The sequence below is a fragment of the Eulemur rufifrons genome, chromosome 3 (assembly GCF_041146395.1).
Source record: "Eulemur rufifrons isolate Redbay chromosome 3, OSU_ERuf_1, whole genome shotgun sequence".
Taxonomy (NCBI): domain Eukaryota; kingdom Metazoa; phylum Chordata; class Mammalia; order Primates; family Lemuridae; genus Eulemur; species Eulemur rufifrons.
In genome coordinates this window covers 31,950,865-31,974,680 of record NC_090985.1, presented here as the reverse complement: position 1 = coordinate 31,974,680, position 23,816 = coordinate 31,950,865, and the positions used below count along the sequence as shown (strand labels likewise).

At 44.9% G+C, this 23,816-nt stretch overlaps 1 protein-coding gene across 2 annotated transcripts in view; it reads right to left on the bottom strand.

Annotated features, from left to right (window-relative positions):
* Window positions 1-23,816, bottom strand: part of ZFAT (zinc finger and AT-hook domain containing) — a 187,649-nt gene that overhangs the window by 74,437 nt on the left and 89,396 nt on the right. For both annotated transcript variants that reach the window (XM_069465392.1, XM_069465391.1), the window contains 3 exons: window positions 23,009-23,158; window positions 20,304-20,477; window positions 3,094-3,182 (listed from right to left, as the gene is read on the bottom strand). In XM_069465392.1, the coding sequence (XP_069321493.1) occupies window positions 3,094-3,182; window positions 20,304-20,477; window positions 23,009-23,158 (413 nt within the window). The remainder of the gene's footprint in view (window positions 1-3,093; window positions 3,183-20,303; window positions 20,478-23,008; window positions 23,159-23,816) is intronic.

The window sequence follows — 23,816 nt, the reverse complement described above, 5'->3', positions numbered from 1 at the left end:
AACATGGTTGGCAGAATACCAACCCCCTAAAGATACCCATGTCCTAATCCCCAGAACCTGTAAATATTCATTTACCGTACATGGCAGAAAGGAATTAAGACTGCTGGTGGAATTAAGGTTGCTACTCATCTCACCTTAAGATAAGGACATTATCCTGGGTTATCTGAGTGGGCCCAGTGTAATCACAGGGTCCTTACAGGTGGAAGAGGGGGCAGAAGAGAGTCAGAGAAGGAGATGTGATGAGGGATGCTACATTGCTGGCTTTGCAGATGGAGGAAGTGGCCACGAGCCACGGAATGCAGGCAGCCTTCAGAGCCAGCGAAGACAAGGAAGGGGATTTCTCCTGGAGCCTCAAGACAAAAAAGCAGCCCTGCCAACACCTTGATTTCATCTTAGTGGGACAGACTTCTAAACTAAGAACTGTAAGAGGATAATTTTGTGTTATTTTTAAGCCACTAATTGGTTGCAGCAGCAACAGTAAACTAATGGGGGGGGGGGGAGATAGGCAGAAAGTAATTACTGTTTGGATGAGGGTGCTGGGCATGAAGCAATTTCATGCTGCTCTGTCAGTCCCAATTAGCTGAGAAGCACTACCTAAAGGCACTTGCATTAGGAGAGCGCCCTAACTTGTAGGATGAGAGAAACCAAGGTTGCCTTTAGTGTTCCTCACTCAGGCCTGAGTCTCATTCCCATCTCCAGTACTGCTCAGGAAGGAGGAAGCCGGAATCCACAGGGAGCCCGAGGGAAACCAGCCATGACCCCAGGTCCAGCTCAGCGAGCAGCCCCTGAGGCCCAGCACTGGATGCCAACTCTGCAATGGCAGGAAGAGTTAACAACCACGTACGTGAGTGGTGCCTTAACTAAAACCAAGCCCCAGTCCATTTCCTCTGTACCTAAACCAGATAGTCCATAAACCTGGAAAGAAAACAAAGAGGATTTCAGGGCAGAAAGACTGTTTCAGCTGTGTCTGGTTAGGAAAGGAAAATGTTCCACACTGAAAACCAAGCCAGGAATGCAAAGGCTAATATCAATTCTGGAATAGCTAGGGAAACAATTGACCTCACTAAGTTTCTCATCTATAAAGTGAGAGTTGCCTTAGTTTTCCATTCTCTAGCACAATAATTGTACGTGTCCCCAAAGAAACACACCTATGTGCTGTGAAATGTGAAATACAGCTCTGAATTTTAATTATGTACAAAATATGCATAACACTGAAGACCCTCCTCAACTGCCACATTCCCACCAGGTGACACATGGGTCCTACATACGAAACTCATGTTCTGCACAGGCGTGAAAAGTAGCTACATAAGCAATGGGTTGCAACATCCTTAGTTTTTCCGATTTCTCTCTTTCTGCCCACAAGTAACTGAGAAGATTAGTAAGAAAAGCACAGGACTAGGAGTGAGAGGATGAAGTCCAATTTCCGGCACCTTCACTTCCTGGATATTGAAAGAATGTATGCCCTTAAGCCCTCTGAGCAACTCAGCTTCTCCAACTACAAGAGGAGAAACGAGGAAAATTCACCTCCCGCAAGGCTGTTTCGAGCATAAGATTAACTTGCCAATGGGGAAGGTCTTTGCCATCTCAGAAGTGGTGAACACAGGTCAGATAATAGAATCACGGCAACTGGAATCTGTGGATATGGACATGGCAGAAAAGACTAATAGGTAATCAGTTAACTTCTCTGAGGTTCAGGTTCTTCATTTGACAAAGAGGGGCAATAGTGAGCACTGCGGGGGAGACTGCAGTGGATGGACATGAAGTTCCTGGCACAGTGCCAGCACACAATAGATGCTCAATAAATGTACTCTAGGCGTGTGCTGGTGTAGGGTCTCCCAGTTCCCCCTGCTTTCTTTCTGTGTCCTGACGGGAAATCAGAGCGTGCTCTGTGACCCAGCCAGCTGCAGGTTTTTCCCGGCAGGCTTGAACACAACTTGGGGCCTTGAACATTCCCAGGCACTGATAAAGGTATCAAGGTTGTTGTCCAGAAGAAACTGGCCCAGACCCTGAACCAAATTCCTTAAACACTCATAAGAACTCCATGCTCTGACCCCCTCACTGTGGACATACTTAGGTAGGACACCCCTTTTCTCTAGCTGTCTATTGCAAGGACTGACTGCTACAGCACTCTGTAAGCTTCCCTAATAAATGCTTCAGATGCATCACCCTGGTATCTAGTGCATCTTTCTTTAGAATCCCAACTAACCCCATCTCAGGACAGTTTGGGGCACTCCCTTGTGGGAACTCCCCTGCTATTAATGCTACTTTGGGGTGATTCTAGTCACAGGTTCTGCGGACAGAACAGCCGGCCAGTAGTCCCTCCCACCTTCTACGCTTCTCTGGGATTTAGCAGCAGACAAAATTTCCAAAACCATTTTAGAGCAACATATTTGCAGATCTTGATTCCATTTCCATGTGTGTGTGTGTATATATATATGCCAGCAACAATAGCAGCATCAGTTTTAAAGGTCAAGTTGCCCCAAGTGCTGAGCAGAATTTTTCACTGAACAAATTACTGGACCACAGTTCTTGTTGTCAATAACTGCATCACAAGCAGTGGCTCAGGGAGAATTACCAGCACACTGAAGAAACATCAATTAGAGGCATTAAAGGAACACGGAGAGCCCCAGGCCCCAGCCCTGCTACGCACTGCCGAGCACGATCCCCAGTCTCACAACCACCTGCCAGGTGGGACACGCTCTCACTCCTAGTTTATCAGTTTACCCTCATCACACCTGGTTTATCAGGTGATTCACGTGAGCTAATCCAGGATCTGAAAGCACAAATACCTGTCCCCAAAGCCTGGATGGTTCCCTGACAATCACTCCAGTGTTTTTATGGTAAGAGCATCCCTTTTCTTCTATCTGCATCCTCTTACACATCCTTGACTTGGTTTCCAAAGCACACAGGAATGCTACACTTCTAGAAAGAGAGCACAGAGTAAACCGATCTACGCCTCCATATGTACCAGCTAAGGGGGACCGAAACTGCAGGTAACACCAAAAAGTACTAAAAGGCTGTGCTCTCCATCTCCATTGCGAAAGGCAGTGCACTTCCGGTCTCAACCACCCTTTGCCTCCTGCGCTCTCTTACCTTGAAGGAGACGTGCTGCTCCATGTGCCGCAGCAGCTGTGGCTTCTGGGCTGCTGTGTAGTCACACACCGTGCACTTAAACTGCTTCCCTGGAAAGAAGCGGAGGACAAGGTGAGCGTCGCCAAGCCACAGCTCCCGCCGTGAATGAAGTACCAGACGTGGCACCAGGTACGCAAAGGCGTCCCCTGGCATGTGGGAGTCCAGAATCTCAGGAATGAACAGCAAGGAGGTGCACAGGTGTGATGCAGCATGCTTGGTCTTCAACAGGTGGCAGCGGAACGGCCGACTCTGACCAGAGAGGCCCCGTGGGCAATGACACTGAAACAGGCTCCCCAAGAAAGAGTAAGGGCTTGCCCAGCTGCCTAGAGAGAAGGGCATCGAGGGTGAGAGCACAGAGGAATGGACCGCAGGGTGATCAGGAAAGTGGAGCAGCTGGATCTTTCTTCTGGAACCTGGAGTCTGAGGTCTGCAAAAGGACAAGAGCTGACCTGGAAAGGTCGTGGGTCTGTAACATCCTGGACCATCTCACTAAGGAGCTCGGATGTGACTGTGAGAGACAGATGAATCTGCAGGATGGAAGTCAGCAAGGAGCAAGATCTGGGCTGCAGAATTCCAACTCTGGTAGGAGTACAAAAGGCATTTTTGAGGGAATGCTGGAAAGAAAACTGGAGAAATGTAAAACACTGCTCTCTTAAGAAGATTAATGTTTTAGCAATATTTAAACATTCAATAATGGGGTAATTGAGCCCATATATTAGAACAAATTAATGGCTACACGGGGCTCACTATATTTTTTGCCCTGATTAGTGTAAATAAAACCTCAAATTACAATAATACAAGCATGTGCAACCAAATATAAACATGACCTACTTCCTGTAGCAGTAGATTGTTCAACAAGCAGCTTCTACTGGTGTGTACACCTCCTCAGGGCACCACACCCACGGCCACTGCGGCCCGCTGCCCAGAGACACACAGTTCTTCTGGAGTACTCCTGCACCTCTCCCTCTCAGACAAGCTGCGGGGAAGAGCTGTCCACAGAGCAGCCTCTCTGATCCTCTCCCCTCCGATCTCCACCAGCTCACCTGGAAACCTGTTTTCCCCAGGGTAACCCACGAATTCCACGATGCCCATAGCAGATTCCAGTTTTGTGTTTCTGGATGACTGCAAAGCACGGGCCTCTGCTGGTAGCCTGGGCTTTGGAAATCTTCTGTTCCTCTGACTCCACAGCTCCACTGCCTCTCTGGGCTTCTCTGACTGTTCATCCTGAGTATTCCTGCAGCATTCTCTCCCATCCACTACTTCTTATGTCCAGATGTTCCACAATGTTCCAGCCCATGCTCCCAGTCTTCTCATTCTGCAAGCATCCTTGCACATAACTGTACCCCACAGGCTTTTGTAAACCTTTGACACCAAAATCTGCCTCTTCCACTCTGATCTCTTCCCTGAACCTGAGATTTGAGAAGCCATCAGCCACCTTTCTGTCCCAAAGTCCTGAGCTGTCAAATGGATTCTACCTCCAGCCTTCCCAGTTCATCACCCAACTGGCCAGCCAAGTCAGACCCCAAAGCCTTGCTAACTTTCTTTCATCTCACTTTATCAGCACCTGATTTCATCTCCTAAATATTTCTTATGTCTGTCTATTTCCCTCTATTTCTAGTAGTTCCACACTGGTCTAGGTCCTCCTCATTTCTTTTTTGGGCAACTACAAAGCCCCTAAATTGGTTTCCTTGCCCTCATGAAACCCTCCCACCCATTCATCCATCATCCACCCATCCATACATCATGTATCCATGTATCAATCCTGATGCCCTATCCTCCCTCCAGACGATCTATAGCATGAACCATCCCACAGTCCTTCCTGCATAACCCACCAATGATCCCAACTACAGAACAAAGTTGAGGTTCCAGAGCACAGCACAGAAGGCCTTCCAGAATCAGAACTAACTCTCCCTGCCCCACCCCTCCCCCTCTGACTTCTTCCTGTCCCTGTTCCCTCTGGATTTAGGCTCCATAACACTGAACTCCTTCAGTTCTCAGAACCTTCTGCCTGGCCTTTGCAATCTCATATCCCCAAGCCTTTGCTAACATTTTTCATGCCTGGGATGCACTGCCTCTCAGCATCCAGCCATTCTTCACTTTAACTCAAAGCAAGTTGAACAACATCCCTGGTTACTAGGCTAAGAGCCAGCCCTTCACTGGCCCCACTACATGCTGTCCACGCTCTTCAGTCCAGTGCCAACTCTACAGCCTTGCAACTAACTGCTCACGAGTCCGGGGCTGCCTTCAGGAAGCCCACCCACAGGAAGGGACCATGTCTTACTCATCTTGACACTCCAGTGCTTGAGTGAGCACACAGACTGAATATATTCCCTGCATTTCATTACACTGAACTGAACAAGAAACAAGCAGAAAATTTTGTACATCTTACATGAACAACACTCTTGATAAGAACAGTAAAAGGAAACAAGTTGTATAAGCATTTTAATACTACAATTGCACCCATTATTCCAGGTGAATGAACTTCAAATTCTAGATTATACTAATTCTGAAAGCCCAAAGTGTGGGGAATTTATTTTCACTTGTAAGACACAAGTTACAATTAGAGAGCAATTAAAACTTTTTTTCCTAAACACAGTACCATCTCTTCCTGAACACAAAGCCACACGTTTCTACACATCTTCGGTATAATCTCAGCTATACATATTCTCCACTGACACGTGACTCACATGAATACATCATCATCGTGCCGGGCAGCCTGAGCAGAATTGTGTTGGGTTCTTCACAATGAGAGTGGGGGGAGGAAAGCTGATGGAACCATTCTCCGAGTTGATAAATATTTTGTCACTCATTATCAAGCACTTGGATCAAAGAGTAAAAGATTAAGTGCTAGCAAGGAAGCCTGAAATGAATAAATGGAATTGCCTCATTTGAAATCAAGAGTCAGCCATTTATGGGTATACTTTCAAGGCTCTGCAAGAGACAAGCAAAGAGGAAGCTCCTAAAAGCCATCCCTTATTGAGGCATCAGAGCACTGGCAATAAATATTACCAATGTTTTCAGCAACCACCGACAGCCCTATCAAACAGGCCTGGGAGAGTACTTGACATAATCTTTTGCTGCCTAATTAAAATAATGGGATGCAGATTCATGACTAATCATAAAAGAGCAATGCTCTGAGACCATCAGATTGTTTTCTCTCGAGAGACGCCTGAGAATTACAGGGAGAATCGACTGGAAAACACAGTATTTACTTGAGGTTAGACTGACCTCAAAGGGCTGGTAAATGAACATCAAATGATTGCGTGTGGATGCAAATCACATAGCATCCCAGGGCAAGAGAGGGAAGATTTCAACGAATAGAAGAGATTGGGTTTCTAAAATCAATTCATTTTTCCCACAACATACCTGGCCAGCTCTGCCTCCTGGACTGTTAGGCATAGTGAGCTGTGCTAGGTCTTGAGATGCATTTGATCATACATCGTGAGCTGTACGATCTCACTGTGCACCCAAAAGCCTGGGAGGCAGCGAAGTTACCCTTCTTTCATGGATGAGGAACTGGGATCGAGAACCAGAGTAACTTGCCAGGTCAGGAAGTGGTAAGTGGCAAAGCCCTGATTTGGATCTGGTCTGTTGACCCTGAAGCCCCTGTTCACAGCCACATAAGGATCCCTTCAGCTAATAAGGATGTGACACAATTTCCCCAAAGCGAACAAGGAATTTATACCAGCAGTGGGCATATCTGTACCACTCACACATAAAGGTGGTGTGTCACATGGGATGACAGCCCACAAGAAAGAGCCAACCAAAAAGGGCCAGTGCAGGGGACATGCATCCTCTCTGGCTCTGTCCAGCTCACCCTGTGTTCTTTGTTCTCTGCTACTCAGAGGCCCCACTAGAAAAATGGGGAGGTAACTAACCCCTGCCTGCTGCAAGGATGGACTTAGGCCTGAGAAGTGGCTCCCTGAGAGACTGCTGGGGGCGCATGCAGGTGACCTGGCAGCGCACCCTTCTTCCCCGTGGCCACATAGGACAGGTGCAGGCAGTGCCCTGCAGTCCTACTGCTTTTTACCTCCCTGACACTCTCTGAGACAATACAAAGGTTCAGTTCTAATTAAGCCAGCCTAAAACAATACACCTAAAACAAAAATAATGTTTTTGGAGAAAATATCTATAAAAGTATTATAAGAATTATAAGCAGCTCTAATATCAGAGTTTATAGAAGACCTTCTGCTCCTAGTCCCTGCAGCCTCTCTAGCCTCAAATCCACCCAGAGCGAAAGCCAGAATCACAGTGGCTGGAGGACCCTCTGGGGTGTGGCCACTGTCACCTCTCAGAGCCCATGTGCCACCCTCCCTCCTCCACTCCATGGACACGGAGCCTCCCCACCTCCAGGCCTGTGTATCTGCTATTCCCAGTACCTGGAGTGCCCGTCCCAGACACCCCTGCGCCTTGCTGGCTCCTCTCTCTTAAGTCTCCATTCAAATGTCACCTTCTCACCGAATCCTTCCAGACCATCCTATTTAAAATCGCAGTACTCATCCCCCTTTACTGATTCATTTTTGGCATGAATATTCATTCATTCAGCTTATAATATTTTCATATTGAAATTGAATCATTTCATATTTATATTTTCACTTTCATATCTCAATTTCCTCAACATTTGAGATGTTTCAATTTTTCCACTGTAACATATTTTATTGATTTATCATGCTTATCATCTGTCTCACTAGAATTTTAGCCTCATGACAGGGCAGGTTTTTGTTTTTTGCTTTGGTGGTTGTTTGTGTCGTCCACTATTGTCTCCAAAGTGCCTAATCGCCAAAGTCATTAATTTATTCATCTTTGGTTGGTCCATGGGTACCCTGGCAGGCTGTGGGTACTTTGGGGACAGGACTATGCACTTTTCACTCCACAGCCTACGTGCTTGGAAGCGAGAGTGTGCTGGAGACAAGGCAACATAAGGCACAGGAGCCCCAGTCGGAAGCCACCCTTTCTTCCCCTCCCACAGTCAACACGGTCACCCAGTGTTGCCGTTACAACTGCTTACACCTTCTCTTCTCATAAAGTAGTCGACTCACTAGAGCCGGCCACATGGCCCAACTTGCCCTCCCTACTCCCGGACACAGGAGATTGGACCACAGTTGACAAGTGGTCCAAGGGAGCCAGGAATTTGAATTGCCCAGATAGGGAGCACATAACTCAGGAGCTCTTCTTAGCAGTCACGTTTTCACTCTGTGGAGGAAACAAGTGAACAAGCCAATCTGCAGGGGAGTGGGGGGAGAGCACAGGAAAGAGAGACAGAGACAGGATGTCAGAACGAAGTAAGGAAGCACAGGGGGCCAAAGGTGAAAGATGAAGATGGTCACCAGCCGCCTGTGCTCATCCACTCAAGAACATCCATTGTTGGGGGGGGGTTGGGGTGCCGTGTGCCCCCAGGGACCATATCTGACCCTGGGAGACACGAATGAACGAGACGGCAGAAACCCTGCTTCATGGAGGTCACGGCCTGAATGGACAACTGGCACATGTGCCAATAAATATCAATCACAACAGACCACGAAGGACACTGGCAGGAGGTGTGGTGGCAGGTGAGGGGCCGGATGGGGTATGGCCATGGGCTGGGACATCAGAGAAGGCCTCTGTGAGGAAGTGATGTTGAGCTAAGATGGGAGGATGGGGAGGACCAGCCTCATGACGAGGAGGTGAAGAGTACTGGGAAGAGGTAACGCAAACATGGAGACCCTGAGTCTCCATCAGACCCCTCGTACCTTTACAGTAAATGCCCCTTGTCTGCCTCAGAAACCACAAATGAGCCTCCACTGACTGCTACCAAAAGACTCCCAGCAAAATAGCTGTAGAAGGAACCACTGAAGGCATGAATATAAAACACCAAGACCCCAAAAAGCAAACAGACAAAAAAAGGGCATGACCAAACAATTCACTCAAGAGAGAATAAAATCACATTTATTAATCAAAAGCAGTCCAATGACAGCAAGAACTTATATACACACCAGGAGCCCATGGCACAAATGCTTTATGAACACTCTTAATCTTCACAAGATCTGTTTGTTTTTGAGTTGTCAAATAAATAAAAATTATAACATGGTGAGATGCCCATTTTTAGTAACATGCATGTTAAAAATGAAAGAGTTAAACTGGGGCACTTTCACATTTCTGGTATAATTTTTTGAATAGGTAATTGGCAGTGCAATGCACCATTAAAACCACCAAAAAAAAAAAAAAATAACCATCCTGCTCTTGGAAATATGTCCTAAGGAATTAATTCAAAAGAAGAAAAATTTTATATGCAAGAAAGAATCCCATGCCACATAAGTTATAACAGTGGGAGAAAAAAAGAAAATAACACGTTGCCCCAAAATAAGGGAATGGTTATGCAACTCACGGACCACTGCCTTAATGCAACATCACACAACTGCTAAAGTTGTCATTTATGGACTGTACGGCAACATAAAATAATTAAAATATTAATTTCAAGTCTATAAGAATAATATAATCTCATCACAACTATATAATCTTTCCATATGAACACGGATAAAGATTTTAAAAGAATCATTTATTTGCTAGGTGATAGAATTATAGGCATGCTTGTAGGAAGGGGCTGGGTTTTTGTGAATGTTGTTTTCATGTTGTCTGTACTCTCACAGAAAAGCATTTCAGGTAATTAGCATTCATCTCCAAAAGGCTGGGATGTTTCATCTGCTACTGTACACAGACCAGAACATACCTTTCAACACAGAACCGTAAAAGGACACCAACAGGTACTGAATTTGAAAGTTCAAATGAGCTCACTGTCTTCTAAAGCACTGCCCCAGCCTTGACTGGCGTGCACTGCCTAACAGGTGCTCTGAATGAGCATCTGTGTCCCTCTTCTTCACAAAGAAGAGACAGTGGCCTGATACTGTGAATAATCTCAGGGGCAGTCATTTCTTGTCCTCTGGGGCAGCATTTAACTTTGTAAACGGTCGAAAGTCATTCTGAGCCAAGTCTCGTCAATAAGGAGGATGCAACAAAGCTGAGTCATCCTACTTTTTGGAAAAACACTCCTGTAGGAAGCACTCCAAGCTTACTGCAAAAACACTGCTACAGTGAAAAAAAGCTAATTACGGGAGCAAAACCTTCCCAGTTACAAACTATGGAATTCAGAATCTCAGGTACTTATGAAATCCTTCTTACCTGACCCAGAGGCCCAGATATTGAAAGTCAAAATCACAACAACCTAGATGAAGCTCATAAACATAATGTTAAAAGGAAGAAGTCAGATACAAACAAACACATATTGCAGGAAAATTTACATAAAGTTCAGAGATGGGGGAAACCAAGTTATGGAGCTAGAAGGCAGAGCAGTGGTGACCTTCAGGGAGGAAAGAAGGGAAATAATGCGGGAGGGGGGGCAATTTCTGAAGGGGGGGCAATTTCTGAAGGGTTGGCAATGTTGTTTCTTCCCCCAAGCTGTGGCTACACAGGTGCACCTCCTTTGTCATAATTCATTGAGCTATACACTTATGAGCTGTGCACTTTTGCACATGGGAAAATTTAATTTTAAAAAGGTAAAAAGAAAAATAACAACACAACAACAAAACAGGCCACCTTCCCCAGAAGGTGCTCGGGAACTGGCATCAAATTTGTTCAAGAAAAAAAGAGGTGTCATAGAGTTCAAAGACAAAGTTTGAGGATTGCATGACAGTTTATAGGTGATTCAGGCTGCTGTTGCAGGTGGAAGGAAAAAAAAAAAAAAACCACAACCAGCATTATTTGCCCCTGTGGTTTTCAGTTAGGCAGTTTTCTGAGTGCCAAGCTTGCTGGAGGTTTCCATTGCAGATACCGAGGCTTATTCTGGAAACACAATATGTCACCACCAGCTCTAATTTCTCTCCTAAGTGTGTGATCTGGTACAACTCCCCTTCAAAGATGGGGGTGCAGGGGCAAAAACATCGTCTCCACTATTTCCCTTCATCTCTCAAAAGGTGTGGTACATCTTTGCAAAATCTGTCTTAGTTTTCAAGCATTCATTTGGAACGAGTCTGTTTCTTTGTCTAAACACGAGATCCCGGGCCACTGCCCCGTGGATGACTGCTGATGGAGCCAATCTGACCTCTAGCCCTTTGAGCACTGCCTGGGCCTGGCAAGTGGACGTTGGCTGAATTCAAGTATCACCAGACAGTAAAAGAAAGCTCAGGGTCCAGAGCCAGATGGTCCTGAGTGCTGCCCTTTACTCAGGCCTCACTCAGGTACAAAGTTACTCAGCCTGTCCTGTGAGGGTGATGGGAGGATCTGGGGGTAGGAAGGAATAAGAATACTGGTTATCCTGCCTTCGGGTAGATAAAGAGAAGTGTACCAAACCTAGAGGAGCTGGCACTGCCCTTCCTGTCGACTCTCTGTTGCGGAAGGAGAGGCAGATGTCAAGGCGGCCAGTGGGGGAGCCAGCAAGGCACCTGCCGTGTTGAGGCCCCTGGGCTCAAATCACGAAGTTATCACCAGGTGGACGCAGCAGCACAGAAGCACCCACATCACCCTGAACCTCCAAAGTTCAGCCTACAGGGATCGACATCCTGAGCCCTCACTCTCTGCTCCTTGAAAATAAAGGCAATCACCCCTAACCTGCCAGTAGCTGTGGGCAGGCCACTCCAGGACCGATGAAGCCCCCAGCCTGGTGACAGGCTCTCAGCATGCACGGCACCTGTTGTTTCCTTTGTTTCTTACTACACCCTCCTCTGCTTGATGAGTTTCCCTGAGGATGGATGATTCCAGCTGCTTGGTTGCTTTAAATAGAGTTCTATATAAAACTAAGGAGGAATGGAATGGTAGAAAAATCTTAAACCATCACCTCCGGCTTCTGGCATTTAGATTCCATCAGAACACAGGGAGAGACGGCGATGGAAAATTTCTCCCGATTTAAGGCAACCTGTTTGAAATATCTGTTAAATTAAATCATCTCTGCCAAATCAAACTTCATATGTACTCCAAAGTCGAAGGAGCACTAAAGTACTCAAAGAAAGAATTTCCATAAATCTCAACTGTTATTAGTAATAATATCCAGAGGCAAAAAAGTGAAAATGCCTCCTTATGACTGTTTATCCAGTCTTACTGAAAAAGGTAGTATTTTGCATAAGTAAATTTTCAGTGGTTTTCAGAAAATTGACTTTACCCTTTTTTCAGAAAGTTGACTTTTACCCTTTGCAACAGTGATACTCTTTAAATATTACCTATTGCACTGTGCCTTCCTAATGAGAGAATATTTGAGAGAAGAGTAATTTGATCTTTGAGGTGACAGAAAGTGCTAGAAATAACCATTCTTACACTGGGCTGTTGAGAGCTGTTGGCTCCTATAGCAGAGGAATGGGTGTGCGAAGCAACACGCTTAGCATGAACCCAGTTAATCTTCTCACAACCCCGCAGTGGTAGGTTGATAATGCCCCCTCCCAAAGATATCCAGGTCCTAATCCCCAAAACCTATAAATGCTACCTTATAGGGGGAAAAAGGGATTTTGCACAAGTGATCAAGCTACAGATTTTGCCACGGGAAGACAATGCAGGATTATCCAGGAGGGCCAGCGAAATCACAAGGGTCCTTATCAGAGAGGAGCAGGAGGGTTAAAGTCAGAGGAGACGTGGTAGGACAAGCAGGGACAGAAGAGACTGCAAGATGCCACAGTGCAGCTCTGAAGATGAAAGCAGTGGCTCATAAGCCAAAGAATAAGGTAGCTTCTAGAAGCTACAAAAGGCAGAGATACGTTCTCCCCTAGTCTCCAGAAAGGATGCAACCCTGCTGACACCTTGGTTTCAGACAGCTGAGCTCTAGAGCTATAACATAATAAATATGTATTGTTCTAAGTCACTAAATTTGTGGTAATTTGTTGCAGCAGCCATAGGGAGCATGTGACCTGAAACATCCACTGTTACAAATGGGGATGGCGAAGCCCCTGTTCAAGGCTGTTCAGACAGGAAATGGTTCCAGCCTGGGCCTGCCCTCCTGAGCCCACGGTTCTCCCCACCTGCCTTCTTGCCCCTCCATGTGGCCCAGCACACAGAGGTTTGCTGTCTCATGTGAGAAAAGTATCCTGCAAGAAGCATAAGGGGTATTTTGCAGCAAGTGTTTTGCAGAGCACACATCTTCACAGTTCTAGCATCTGCGGTAATTTGTGCAATGGCAAATCAGAACAGAAATAGCTACAGCAATAAAAATACAGTTTAAGAAGTCTCTGTACTTTCAAGGCTGAACTGCAAGCAACTGCAGACTTAGACTGATGATTCTCTGTAATTAGTACATCAGTTTTGATACAAGGAGGGATGGATCAGCATGAGATGTGGAAAGCAACAGAAGGCGGCACAAAGCCAGATAAAGGACAGGAGAGAGCATAGCTCCGGAGGCAGGTTAAACTTATAGTCACCGTGTCAGGAATTTGCAGCTGGGGCCCCTCTACCCTGGCAAGGTTTTAGGTAACCAAGCCTCATTCAATAGTTAAATCTGTGTATCAGTCTAAGCTAATTGTTCAGTAGGCTGCATAGTTCATTTTATAATATGGGCTCAGTCATTCCCCGTGGGTCCTATGGTTTATAGAAACCTGAGAAAAAAGAGCCTCATGTGGACGGAAACAGGGTACACCTATTGAATGGTACTCCTGGGCCTTGAAATCAGCCCTCCCCTTTCCCATCATCACCCAGACTCCAGCCCATAAGGACAAGCAACAGAAACCTTCCATGTTTATCCAGGTACGCCTACTCCCACACCTGCCCCTTAACCTCACCTTCAGGTGTGAATGGAGAAAGGACAGAGGGACAAGGATGCTGTGGAGAGCCCAGTCTCACTGAAGCCTTACAAGTGAACTTGGCAAGATCAACCAAGCCGGTTACTCAGGTACTATTTTCTATTTACATCTTGGTTCTCCAGTGTTATGTTTTTAGAAACAAGAGTCCGTGAGATAGGTAGAGCTACTTTACCCCACAGTGATTTTGCTTTTTAGAGGACAAAGGAGAAAAAAACAAACAAAATACCACAGCAACTCCATACATAGATCTCCTAGAATATTTCAACGTGTAGCCATGGGAAACTCTTATAAATTGAAGAAGGGAGGGGGAAAAAAGGTACTTCCTCCACTCAAATCTAATTTCCACACTCTACTCTCCACTTGTCTAATTATTACACAAGAGTACTTGAAGCCTGGATAATTCCTTTTTGTAAATTTTATCAGAAAAGTTCTTAACTAAAGCGCATGGGGGCAGGATAGGGGGCCAGAGGAGACCCAAAGGAATTGGCACTGAACTTCAAAGAGCTTTTTATTTCATGATTTGAGAATTCTTGATTACATAACAAAGGCGCTGCACAATTTAACCTTACCCATCTGTTACGGGTGGGTAGAACTATGTGTAAATCTCCAGACTGCACATGTCTAGGCCCTTTTTAAAGTCAAAAAGGAGGAAATGTGCTACAGCATGATTTTTGCATTAAATTCTTACATACTGCTGGCATATACACCAAGGGTTTAATTGGGCCCTGTATAGATCCATTTCTCCTTGTACATATTGACTGCGACTGAAACCGTCACCCAGAATGACCTGTCTTTTCTAAGGTACAGTAACGAGCTCCTTCGGGAAATCGGAATGCCATAAACGGGGACACATCACTTTAAATTAGCCAATAAATACGAAAAACTAGATTCACGAGCAGGTAGCAGAAAGGGTAATTACTTAATTCCCTTTTACTTCATTAAAAAGATACCCAAGAAGAGTCATTGAATAGTGAGTTCCTTGACGATATTCTAAAATATCTAATCCATGAGCACACGAGTTAACACACTTACATGAGAGATGAAATGGGGAAAATGATACGTTTTTGAGTACTACTATATCCCAACCACTTTTTGTAAGACACTTTACATTTTTTCACTCATTCAATCAACAAAAATTTATTGAGTATGTATGATAAGCCAGGCCCTGTGCCAAGGATACAAAATAAATGTAGTAAGTCAAGTCGAAAATCCCTGCTTCTGAAGGTTACAATCTAGTGACACAGAAATCCTAAGTAAGGAAGTTATATGGTACATTGCAGAAATGTTGGTCTAAGGAGAAATAGGTAAAAATATGGAAGAGACTGTGAAGTAACGGATGGGGACAGTTCTAGTGAAAGAGACCAAAAAAAACGATAAATAAGGAAACTACAACACACTAGAGAAAGATGAGCCAAGGAGAAAAACATCAGAAAGCCCAAGGGATTATTTGGTGGGGGTGTTGAGGTTTTACACACACAGAGTAGCTAGGGAGGACTCATTCAGAAAGTGACTCTTCAGTAACGCCCTGAAGGATGTGAAGGAGGTTTCCACTAAGACACAGGGGAAAGACCATTCCAGGTGGAGGCAAGGGCTGATGTCAAAGCCCTGAGAGGAGCACGTACCTGGCAGGTACGAGGAGCAAGAACAAGGACATGTCTGGAGAGACGAGGGGCAGAGGAGAGGAGCAGGAGATGAGCAGGCAAATGCGGGAGGTTCAGATGAGCCAAGGGGGAGGACTGGGTTTTTACTTGGAGTGACACCAGATATACAGGAAGGTTCTGAACAGAGGCGCCATGGGACCTTTGTTCCTGCAGGATCGCTGGCTGCCATGTTGAGCACAGAGAGCAGTGAGGCCACTGCATGAACGGAGGCAAGAGATGACAGTGTCTTGTATAAAACGGATGCTGTGAGGGCGCTGGGAAATGGCAGGGTTCTGCAGCATGTTGAGAGTACCCGGGTTTGCTAACAGACCATGTGTGGGGCATGAACCAGACAGTCAAGACAGACCCAAGGTTTCTAACCCGAGCAAATGAAAAGGAGCTGCTGTTTACCAGGATGGGGTACGGCAGGGCTGGCACCTGACCCAGATCCAGCCTGCTTTTTGTTTTTGTACAACCTGGAATTAAGGATGGCTTTTACATATTTTCAAGGTTTGTCAAAACGAAACAAAAAAGAATATTTGTCAGAAAACGGGCCGGGCGAGGTTGGCTCACGCCTGTAATCCTAGCACTCTGAGAGGCCAAGGCAGGAGGATTGTTTGAGCTCAGGAGTTCAACACCAGTCTGAGCAAGAGAAAGATCTCGTCTCTACTAAAAATAGAAAGAAATTAGCTGGACAAATAAAAATATATAGAAAAAATTAGCCAGGTATAATGGCTCATGCCTGTAGTCCCAGTTACTTGGGAGGCTGAGGCAGGAGGATCGCTTGAGCCCAGGTGTGAGGTTGCTGTGAGCTAGGCTGATGCCACGGCACTCTAGCCCAGGCAACAGAGTGAGATTCTGTCTCAAAAAAAAAAAAAAAAAAAAAGGAAAGAAAAGAAAACAGATGTGGCACTCAAAGCTGAACATATTTACAGTCTCTTTTCAGTGTGGTGACCCCTGAACCATGGGAGACAGGATCTGGGGAAGCAGACCAGGAGGTCAGTGTTGAATGCACCATGAGGGGCCATGCAGACATCCAAGTGCAATGGCAAATGGGCAGTTACAGACACAGTACCGGGCTTGGGGAGAGGATTGGGCTGGAAACACGAGTTTGGAAGTCTTCGGTCTAAATGGAGTTTAAAGCTGTAGGACGGGAGAGATCCCTAGGGTGTGAGAACAGAAAGAAAGGCACCCACAGGCTGAGCCCTGTGGCCTCCGAGACACAGAGACGGGAGAGAGAAGGAGGAACCAGGAGAGGAGACTGAGGACCAGCCATGAGGGCGTGGGGACCAGGTGACAGGGTACACTTCCTGTCATTTGATCCTCAAGCCCACTCAGCAAGGGAGTACACTTAACCCCATTTTACTGATAAGGAAAACCGAGGCTCAGAGAAGTAATCTGACCAAAGTCCCCCTACTAGGAAGTGGCAGACAGATTCATATCTAAGCTTCCCTAACTCTACTTATTCCACGTGGCCTCTCTACAGGACAACCTATTGGATTATTACCGATACAGTAAATACAATTATTGCCAAATAATTCCAGGCAGTCTTTAAAGCAATGTTGCTTCTAAGTAAAAAGCTAATTCTCTGGTTAGAGGCTGAGAGCCTCATCAAGGCAACCAAGCAATCAGCACGAGCACAGTTCCCCAGCGAACTCAAAGCAGGTCACGGCCGCTGTCAAATGGCTCACAAGGTCATCCCCAGGGGTGGAAGGGAAGATATTTTTCATAACTTGACTGGAACATCCCGAAGTTTATCCAAAGGAACAATAATTAAAAGAGAAAAACTAAGTAATGTTCATTAAAAAAAGAAGAAAATAAAATAATATGTGTATATAACAAAATTATAGGTCCTAAAACATATCTTGAAAAACAATGTACTAGAACAGAAATCATTGAAACAGACCAAAATCTCAGAATTAGACCCAATACCTTGGGAAATTCTGGTACTGCAAAATAAAATTGAAAGGACTGATTTCTCTATAAATAAGTCGAGTCAAGTGATAACCATTTGGAAACAGTAAGATTCCTACCACACACCATAAACTAAAATAAATTCTGAGAATATTAAATTTCATAAACATTATGAAACCATAAAATAAAACTTGGAAAAAAGTACAGGCATTTTCCCCTAAAATGACAACGGTCTCTTTTAACAAAGAGAAATCATGGAGGATAAAAAACATAAAGGAATATATTGATAACTTTAAATGAGCAGTTACTTAGATTCTGTATATAAAAAGATACCATAACAAAATGTGAAGGTAAATGGTAAGTTGGGGGAAAATATTTACAAAATATAACAAAGTATTAACATGCAAAGACCTCTAAGAAATCAACAAAAAATATGAGCACTACAAAAAGGGATAACAGACAAACTTTTTTCAAAGTTTCTATAATAAATAAGTTATTGAGGGGAAAATTAAAGGCATTTTAAAAAACTAAAAAAGAACGGAAAAGCCCGTAGCTTGAGTAAGGCTACAGCACAGATCAGCAGTGGCAGCCGTACATCCGGTCTAGAATTCAGCACTCTACTTACCGAGCCAGCCTTCGAGAAAACATGATACGACCATCAGTGTCGAAAGAGAAACACACATAATGAAATATAGCAACCTCGGGGGAAAAGTGACCATCTCTGATTTAGAAAGGACAAAGCTACGTGGGCACCTCTTACTTCCACCCCTCTAGCCCTCCTTTCCCCTTTCCTCCTGGAGTCACAGAGCATTAGGCCAAAAGAGACCCAGGAAATGTTAAGGTCTCATCTCCTTACTTTGTACTGTGACAAAACTGGGGCCCAGGTAGCAAAGGAAGCTGGCCCACCAAGGCAGGCTACATGTTCCAGTGGTCTTCTCATTGCACTTGACAACTGAAGCCCCTCTTCCCAGATAGCTGAGTGTTGAAATATAAGACATGACTTTACAAATCCCTCATCCTCCCAAAAATATCAGGAAAAAAATGAAGAGAAAATTTCTAATATTTTGTTAGAAAATACTTCATAATGTTTGTGAGGCCATTCCCTTTTAGGAAGGCTGTGTTATTGCTTTGATCACAAGGACAACTTTGTTCTTCTGAATTCCCTTCCCTGCTGAAGAACTCAGAGCATCACGTGTATTGACAGGACAAGCTGAATGGGTCACTGCGGTTCCATGATACGACCCACACTGAGCCCAATACTCCACGTTCAGTATCAGTCGGTCTAGGGTCTGCCTGATCAGACAGCGTCCCATCTGCTCAAAGCTTTCAAGCACAGAGCCCAGATCACAGGACCAGGCATGAGCCCACAGTACCTTCTCCAGTCCCTGTGAATGCCGTCCTCATCCTTCCACTCTAGATTTTCCTGGCTCTGGGGACAACTGCTCTTCATTCCTGGAGGACTTTATGGAGTGATGTGCTACCATGTCAAGAAATGCAATTCTTGCTTAAATGTTCAGGCAGCTGAGAGATCAGTAAGGCTGACTGTGGAGGTATAAAATTCATGAACAATGACATGACCCTAATGTTTTCATTATTCAAGTATGATTGCTTTATTGTCATTTTATTTGTAATTTTGATTATGGGTTTTTTAAAGAGAGAATTGCTTAAGTTTTGATAGTTATGGCTCTGGCTGTCTTTCAGCCTTAGGCAAGCCCTTGATCCTTGATTCTGATGAATCTCAGCCAGGCATTCAGCCTTTCCACTGAGTCATTCAACCTCAAATTCTAGCCGAAGATCTGACCAACGCACACACAACAGGACTGATTCCCAGAACATTCCTAAAATAAAGATAAGACTTAATACCTTTATCACCCACTAACTTCTAAAATTAAAAATCATTGCTGAAATAACTTCGATTTTTATAGTAAACTCCAATTTTATATACAATTGTGCTAAAATAACAATATATTTATAAATACAGTTTATTAATCTTGTTACATGGAGTATTTACAAGTCTCTCACGTGATTGGTCTTTCCAAGTACAATCAAAATTTTGAAAGGTTTATTATAGTTTAGCTGCCTATCTTCCTCAAACAAATTGTCTTTCCCTCCCTCTACCCAGCCCACCCACGTGACTATGCCCACTGTTCTCCTCACCCATCTGGACAGACACCCTCCTGCTGGGGCTCCCAACCTCCTCCATCGCGGCCCTCACCTTTGCCAGGGCCTGCGTGCTCCTCTGTCTTCCCTTCTAGGGTACGAACTCCTGAAAGCCTAACCTCCCTTCATGGCTGGCACAGGTAAGACCTCAATCAATGGTTCTTAATGAATGAATAAAACTAGAAAACCACTTACACATATATACTTTATCTAGGTCAAGTCTGTCCAAATGCTGTTTGTATTTCAAGACTGAGCCCCATTTTGGACTGAACACAGGCACACTGGGGTAGTTTGGATGATGAAACATCCACTTGAAAAATCAGGTCAGGTGTGATCCAGGTTGCCCCTCGAGATCCTTGGGCTCCAGGTGGGGTTGGAGGGATGAAGAGGATCGAAACCCCTGGAACCCAGGACCAAGGCTCCTTGAGGGTGTCTCATTCCCTGAAGCAGCTTCCTTCTCCATGCCCCTCTACTACACGTGTGCACACACACACACGCATGCTTAGTGTTTATCCAGCATCTGTGGGAAGTCGGGCACCACTCCAGCACCCAGCACGGGATCCTCACTGCTCTCCTTCCGGACACTCATCCTAAAAGACATGTGCTCCTTCCTGCCTGGATGTAGTGACAGTTTCTGCTGGACGTGGAATGCAGCTTCAAACCACACCATTTAGAGAGGGAAAAGCTCACTTTGGAGTCATTTACTCACCGTCAGCAGTGTGAAGGAGCTTGTGACTTTTCAATGTCCCTTTTGATTTGAATTTCTTGCCACACATATCACATAAGTGGGTTTTCTCAGTGCTGTGACGATTCATGTGAGCCTTGAGGTTACTCTTGCTACGAGTGGCATACTCACACAAAGAACACTTGAAGGGTTTCACACCTGCCAGGGGGAAAAATGGACATATCTATGCATGTGTATGTTTACGTGTGTGTGAATCCAAAGGAATATGAATAAATAAATATATATATATATATATGTGTGTGTGTGTATATAAAAAAAAAATATATATATATATATACATATAAAAACACCATTTTGAATAAAGCAGTGCATTTGCTGGTCCTAACAGCTACACACTTCCTCACCCCAGGCTCTTCCTCAAGCTGTTCCTTCCGACTGGGTCTGCCAGGGGCCTCCAGCCTGCAGCTTTCTCTGACCTTCCCCAGTAGACTTCCCTCCCTCCCTAGCAATGTTCCCGATGCCTGTAACTCTTTACTAGCTGGAATGTTCACATCTGCCTTTCCCCACAGTCTGGGAACGCCTTGAGGACAGAGACTGAGAACTGTGCAGAGCAGACAGTCATTAAGTTTAACTGAACTGAGTTAAACTGAACAAATTAAAGGCACCAAGGACCTTTATAAAAACCAGTGGGATCAGGTACCCATGTTCAGATGTGGAAGTATATTTTATTCCATAAAACAGAGCTTGTTGGCAGGCTGATGACTCAGACTGTCGGGGCATCTTGGCATTCAATGCCTCCTTCATTCAAGTGGTACGTACTGAGGACCTACTTTCACACTGAGCACCGAGAGCTAATCTTGAAACTGAGAAGAGTTGGTCCTTGCCTTCACAGTCCAGTAAGAGGTGGAGGTAAGTAAAAAGGTCATTATAACACAGGGTGATGTGCTATGGAGGCGAGGAGGGAAGAGGGGAGATTCCTGAACCAGAACACAGACAATTTTTAGTGAGCCAAGCATTTTTGCCCATTATTTATACTACCTATGACTTTGCAGTCAAGGAAATTGAGGCTTCAAAGAGACTGAGGGTTATGCCCATGGGCACAGAGCTGAGATGCACACAGGCCTGGTGCGTTTTATGGCCCGTGTGAAGCCCAGCATGGAGCTGTGTTTTGGGAGAGTGAAGTGACAACCTAACCATGAGCACCAATAAGCTGTGTGTCCTTAAAGTAGCATCCAGATCATGGTTCCCAGCTCTATGAAATGATGGGACCAGCAGTCACCTCCCAAGGAACATTCTGGACACCACATCGCCTGTCCTGGACTGATCATTTATAACACTCTCTCATGAGAGCAAGGCTACAGCTGTGGTGCTGGCTTGGGCCGAGCAGCGTCTTTCTGTATCACGTGCTACCCAGAGCAAAGCTGCAGATGGCTCAGGACTACCACGACTGCAGAGGAGATGCCCTTACAAACCCCACAAAGGGGAACGCAGCCCAGCCATGCCATCTTTATATGCTTTATAACTGTGTGAATGGTTGAAGTATAGTCAGGTACCATTTGAACAGGTGTTCTTCCAAAATACTAAAAGAACTCAAAAATGCAGACCTTGGGCAAATTACTTAACCTCTCTGAGCCTCATTTTCCTCAGTGGCAAAATGGGGATGACAGCACCTACCTCTAAGGCTGCTGAGAGTACTGAATCAGACAAGCTGGGTAAAGCATTGCGCACACTGCCTGGCATCAAGTGTTCAGTAAATGCTGGCAAACATAACAGTATCTTCCAACCTCGGCATTTGATCTCAACTCCTTCTCCCTTTTCCAGGTTCCCATTCTATCAGTTACCATCCTCTTTATTGAACAATTATACTCCCTCCCTTCCTAACAGTTCCTTCCCTGGGGCCTTTAAAGAGGTCATTTGTATCCCATGTTGTAGAAAATGCTTCATCCTCCATCCCATCCAGTCTTAATCCTCCCTACAGCATTCCTGGTTCCTGACGAGCAGCCAGGCCCTGATGCAGATGCCTGAAAGGGCTTTTCCTAGCCCCCTGGCTCCCACCCTCATTCCTGAGAGGGCCATATCCTTTCCCGGGGGGAGAAAGCAAAGTTGGCAGCACACTGTCTAACAAAATCTTGACTTCCAACTTCCCAAAGGCCACCGGAGTAGCTCTCCCACACTTTCTCTGCACAGGCAAGCACCCCAAAAGCATAGCCTACATTCTTTCTTTCCACTCAACCCTTCCACCTTCTGAATTCCTTTTCTATGACATGAACAATAACACTCCACACTGCCAGATTTAGAGGACTCCTTGCTGTCTTCCTCATCTTCATTCACTCATATGTTCACTTCTGGAACACCTGCTCCGCCTAGAGCACCACGGTGGGCACCCAAGTTCCTGAATACAACATGAATACATGAATATAACACTAGTTTTTGCCTGTTCTCGTGGCACTTGCTTTCTAGCAGGGGAGTCGTGGTGATTTATTTCACTACAATTGCAATGTGACCTATGAAGAAGCACATACCTTTACTCATTGCAACTGAAACTAATTAAGTAATGATTTCAATCACTGATCTTAGCTGGCTGATGGACTTCTCTCTCAGTGTACTAAACAAATTCTAACTGCAGGGACATGCAGGTCTGGCTTCCTCCCAATGTATTAATATTTCCAAAATGAAGCAGAGAAGCACAAAGGTAAGAGAGTGCTCCATTTGGAAAGATGGATACTCACCTTCATGAGCCCAAATATGACGCTGGAGGTCTGAGCCATTCTTCATAAAATAGAAATCACAATATGGGCACTTCATGGCTCTCTTTCCAATTAGCCCTTTCAGCTGAACCCTCCTCCCCAGAACCTCAGAAATGGTGTTCATGGAGACCTCTAGAAGAAAAGCGGATGACAATCAGAAGGAGACAAAGAACCTCGGTGCAGGTCAGATGTAAATAAACTCGCCACCAAGCATCACCAAGGGGGTGAATCAAGGCATGCTTCTGGGTGGCTGGAGATAGGATTTTTGCCAAAAAAGTTAAAATCAAGTTTTAGATCTAAATACCTGTTAACGTAAAATATGAAGAATGGAGAAACAACATCCTAAGGCAATAATCAGACAAATGCAGAAGGCAAAACTGTCCACAGGAAAAGCGACTCAGTTTCTCCCACAAATGGATGTCATGGGATAAAAGCAGGAGGGGAGTCCTAGAGAACACAGGAACTGTAAGGGACATAGCCAATAAATTCAAATGCGTGGATCGTGGTTCAGATAAACCAACTGTGATTAAGACCTCCAGAGCACAGGCATCAAAAACAAAAATAGACAGATGGCACTTAAACTAAAAAGCTTCTGCACAGCAAAAGAAATAATCAACAGGGTGAAAAGACAACCTGTAGAATGGAAGAAAATATTTGCAAACTATTCATTTCACAGGAAACTAATACCCAGAACATACCAGGAACTCAAACAACTCAACAACCAAAAATAAAAAGGAGACATTTTTCAAAAGAAGACATACAAATAGCCAAGAGGTATGTGAAAAAAAAT